Source organism: Pteropus alecto, unplaced genomic scaffold, assembly GCF_000325575.1.
Source record: "Pteropus alecto unplaced genomic scaffold, ASM32557v1 scaffold96, whole genome shotgun sequence".
Taxonomy (NCBI): Eukaryota; Metazoa; Chordata; class Mammalia; order Chiroptera; family Pteropodidae; genus Pteropus; species Pteropus alecto.
This window is the reverse complement of record NW_006438979.1, coordinates 1,109,725-1,114,425: the sequence shown is the minus strand read 5'-3', so window position 1 is coordinate 1,114,425 and position 4,701 is coordinate 1,109,725. Positions and strand designations below refer to the sequence as shown.

The following is a 4,701-nucleotide window of genomic DNA, read 5'->3' as shown; positions in this document are numbered from 1 at the left end:
GCGTGCGCTCAGCTCTGCGCCCGCGCGTCCTCTTCCGTCCCCTATAAGGACGCTGTCGCGGGGTCCAGGGCCACCTGCTGCAGGAGTCACCTCAGATCCCTCACTCACCACATCTGCACAGACTCCGCTTTCGGATGGGCCCGTTCCTCGGTGTTGGGGTTCACGTGTGCACAGGCCTTTTTATTTTCAGGGTCTACTGAGCCCACGGCAGAACCACCCCCCAAAAGGGGACCTAGGCAGCTCTGCACCCCCTCTGCCTAAACACACCACCTCCGTGCAGGTGTCCTGTTCCCCTGCGCCCCTCACGTTTCTGGGGTCACCCTAAGGGTCACCCTTCCAGACTCGACCACAGGGACACAAGCCCCTTTGTGTCACCCCCTGAGCTGTGTCTAAGACGCCAGCTGCTGGCCACACAAAGCCCAGGATGTCACCTCGAGGGTCAGCCGGCATGCTCCCACCTCTGTCTGCACACCAGGGTGCTCTGCCTTCCTCCTGGGGGCCCGATTATGCCCTTCTCATGTCACAAAGTGAGTGGCCTGAGAACGTGACAGATCCCGACCCACACGCCTGCCCCGCAGAACTGGCAGAAAGGCCACACGGCTGCGAGCCACCGCTGCCTCCAGCTGGGGGGTCCTTCAGGATCTTTCAGGGGCCAGCAGGGCATGAGCTCTAAGTATGTACCTGCTGCATGCCTAAAAGCCACACGGGCTGGTTACCCTCCGCCTCCCCTGAGAGGAGCTGCCGAAGCCACGTGTGAGCCTCCTTGCTCCTAGGCAGTGGCTTCACGGCTCAGGGAAGTGGTCCAGGCCACACGGGAAACACTCTCCCCCGTCCTCGACGTTTCGCAATTATACATTCATTCCTTTGGCTATGCCGTGCGATGTTTAAAGTAAATATCCACTGAGAAGGAAGCCATTGTGCGCTGTCAGCTGAGCCCTCACAGACATGTCCTTGGGGTTCTCTCTTGTGAGCACGGTGTGAAGAGGTTGGGGACAGTGGGGGTGGGCCGAGGTGGGGCGGGCACAGGACCTGGGGATGGACAAGTTCTTTAATGCCCGTGTTGCCAGCTCCCTCCGGTTCTTATGTCTGCACGTTCCGTTGGCCTCTGCTCCCCGCAGCACACCCCCAACCCCGAGTCTGAGGAGGGGGTGGGCGGGGCTGCTGTGTCTGCAGCTGAGCGCCTGGTCACCTCTGACCTCTGCCCCTGTGCCCCCGCAGGCGTCCCGGAGCAGGGCTTCAGTGGCCCTGGTGTGGCCCAGGGGGCCCTGGCCGTGGGCATCGTGGCCTTGCTCACCATGACACTGATGCTGCTCTGTGCGAGGTAAGTCCCTCCGGCCCCCCAAAATCTCAGAACCATGTCGCTCCGTGAAGGAGGCCAGCCTCGAGGAGCCCTCCCGTAGTGACTGGCCAGGGGGGCCGACACCGCAACGGGGTGCAGACTGGGGTCACCCAGGGCCATGGCGGGAAGTGGGGCGGAACCGGTGCGGGGACGGGGACTGCCTGTGGCCACGCGTGCACACCGGCTCTGTCCAGAATCTCGGCCGGGAGGTTTCTGCTCTGCGACGTGCTGTGGGATGCACGGCGCCCACGGTGCAGAGCTGTTCGTGAGACTAAAACCCCAGCGGCAGCTGCTGTCCCAGAGGACCCGGGAACCCCCTGGCGTCCAGCCCAGGAGCACGTGCCATGCTCTCAGCCACCACCTGGGGGCAGCACTCCGCCTGCGGCGCACACCGGCTTGTGCCCCGGATCCCAGCCGCAGCCTCAGGCTCTATCCAGGGCCTGTCTGGGGAACATCAGATAATCTCCCTCCCATCCCCAGGGGGCCTCCCTCGTCCCCCAGGTCTCCCCAGCCCTTCTGATATGGGAGGAGCAAACTCGGGGAGCTGGGCACGGTGTCTGGGTGGCCACAGGATAATCTGGGGTGCTAGGGAGTCTGGGGGACTCAGACAGTCTGTAGCCTGTGTGGGGGGCTCACAAAGCTCTGGTGACACTTGGTGTTAACCGGGGTGTCTCGTCACTGCTTGGCAAGTCCTGGGGTGCCCCGAAAGGCCCCGGGGCATTGGGGAACCCCGTGGCCACGTGGAGGTTCGGGTGTCTGGAGGGCAGAGGCCCTAGTTGGCCTCGGGGGCCTGTGCAGCAGACGGGGCTGAGACCGGTCCATGCATCAGCTCCGTTGAACAGGGACAGGCCCCAGAATGTCCGCCAGCTTGCCTGGTTCTGGGCGCAGGCTCTGCGTGCATGTCCCCAGCAGCACCATGAGAAGCTGGCCTGTACCTGTGGTGTGGACGCCCAGCTGTGGGAAGCGTGTCCCAAGTGGACGCTGGCTGATACGCAGACCGGGCCTTGCCGTGGACGTGGGTGACACTGGGGAGGGAAAGGCGCCCCCCGGGAGTCAGCCTGTCAACGTTCGAGCCCCGGGGACTCTGTCCGCCCTCCAGGTTCTCCCTGAGGCGGAAGCTGTTCCCTCCGGTCCCGCAGGTGAAGAAGGAGCTGGGCGGCAGCCTCATGCCCGGCCCGCAGGTGAGCGCTGCCAGCCCGTGTCACCTCCCCCAGGGTTCAGAAACCGGGAGGCCGCGGGGTCGTTGGGGGTGCAGAGCCCTGGGGCAGGGGTCCCGTCTGCTCCCCAGGTCCCAGGGCTAGCTCTCCACATGAGGGGACAAGGGCAGGGAGCAAGGGATGGGACCCCGCCATTCAGCTGCCCTCACCGCACCTGTCCGTCCGGCTGGGCATCTGCGGCAAAGCCGAGACACGCCCCGGGGGAGAGTCACCATCGGAGCGCAGCACCCGGTGTCCGCTGTGTCCTTGCTGGGGGCTTCTGGCTGGTCCCTGGGTCTCCGTCTGTCTCTCGGGCCACCGTGGACACCTGCATCACCCGTCCCCAGACCCTGACCCGCTCACATCTGCAGAGGCCCTGTTTACAAGTGGGTCCCGTTCGGAGGTTCAGGAGGATGTGAGTTTGCAGGTCACCGTTCAACCCATGACAGCCGCTCCCCTTTCCTAGGGGCTCCCAGATGCAGCCCTGCCCCTTGGGAGTGGAGAGACCATCCTAGGGCATTCCCCCTGCCCCCGTGACAGATCTGCTCCTGGGCGATAAGACCGAAATGTCCCCTAAACCGAGGCTGCAGTTCTGAGCTCCAAGCCGTTCCCTCGGGAGCCTTTCCGGAGCCCCGCTCGCTCTCCCGAGGTCTGCCTTGGCAGCACGGGTTAGGGGTGCAGGATAAAACTGGGGTGCAGCCATGCCCTTTGCGGTGGGTTAGTGCATCTCAGGCCCAGGCCCCGAAGGATTTCTTGAGAAGAGATGTGGGCACAGGCTGGCCAGCTGTCCTGGAGTCCACTTCAGGCCACACTCTGGCTGCACGGCGGCCACCGAACCCTGCCCAGGTCCCTCTCCAACATGGGTCCCAGGAAACGCCAGTTCCAAAGAGCCAAGCGCGGCTGCTGGGGGGCGGGCGTCATGGAGATGCTCTGCCCTAAATCTCAGGCCGTGTGTGTGTCCCTGGGAGGCCTCGTCCGTCCGGCTCTGCATCTCACGTCCAGCGTGCTGGGGACGGATGTCGCAGCGACGTGGCTTCGTTTGTCCCCATTAAGCACGTGTACTGAGGCCTGGTTCTGATGCCGTGGAATTCACAGTGTGAAGGGCACAACTCAGGGGCCTGTGGCACATTCACGGTGCTGTGCAGCCACCAGCTCGGCCTGGTTCCAGCAGGTTCTCATCACTCTAGAAGGAGGCCCGTCTCCAGGAGCAGTCACACACCCCCTCCCCCCGCCCCCGGCCCATGGTGACCCTAACGCATGTTCTCTCTCTGTGGGCGGGGCTGCCGTGGGTGTTTCGAGCAAGCAGAATCACGCGCTCCTGCGTCCGGCACTGAGCATCGTGTCCACCGTGCGTGGACGGTCCTGATGGTCCGTCGATGAGCAGTTGTGCTGTGTCCCCCTCCTGGGGACTGCGAATCCTGCGGCCGCCACCGCTGTTCTCTCAACAGCAGGGCCAGCGGCTGCACGGGTGGCCTCAGCCGTGCTCCGTCTTCCCTCGGCCAGGTCGCCTGGGACGAGGACGGCCCGCCACCGGGCTGGGAGGAACCTGAGGACATTCTCACGGTGGAGGACGCGCCATCCTGGGCGAGCGGACAGGCGGGACCCGTGTGCCCGGCGTCCGCGGTCGACGACTCCGACAGTACCGGTCGTGAGCATCGTGTGCGCGAGGAGCGCCAGGTTCTGGCATGACGGCCAGCGCGGCTGCATCCCGCTTTGCGGCCCCACCCGCTTTCCGGCCCCTCGCTGCCGTCCGCCGCCCGCCACCGGCTCCGATTTGGAAATGGAGAGATGATTGACACACACCACCCCCGTCCCCGGTCCTCACGCCCCCCCCTCGTCGCCACGCAGCTGGCAAACGTCACAGCGGTGACGCAGGGACACGACGGATGCGGTTCACACTGTTTCCGGGCGAGCAGCTCCGCGCGGAGGGTCCCGGGAGGTTCTCGCTGGCCTCACACGGTGCTGACAGTGGGTGCGGGGCTGGCGGGGACAAAGGACACTGAGTGCAGACGTCTGTCCGGCATGTCTGTCCGCGATGCTGGGTCAGTGCTGTAACCGCGCCTGCGCGCGGAAGGCCCGCTCGTCGCGGATGTGCAGCTGCGGGGGCCGGGGCGTTTGCGGGTGAATGCGGCTACGCTGCCCACCGCCTGCGTATCCAACGGCCGG

The 4,701-nt window shown here is 65.3% G+C and overlaps 1 protein-coding gene across 1 annotated transcript in view; it reads left to right on the top strand.

Annotated features, from left to right (window-relative positions):
* Positions 1 to 4,224, top strand: part of LOC112483188 (granulocyte-macrophage colony-stimulating factor receptor subunit alpha-like) — a 16,476-nt gene extending 12,252 nt beyond the window's left edge. Inside the window, exons 5-7 of the mRNA XM_025049764.1 lie at positions 1,119 to 1,321; positions 2,439 to 2,520; positions 4,039 to 4,224. Of these exons, the coding sequence (XP_024905532.1) occupies positions 1,119 to 1,321; positions 2,439 to 2,520; positions 4,039 to 4,224 (471 nt within the window). The remainder of the gene's footprint in view (positions 1 to 1,118; positions 1,322 to 2,438; positions 2,521 to 4,038) is intronic.
* The last annotated feature ends 477 nt before the right edge of the window (positions 4,225 to 4,701 follow it).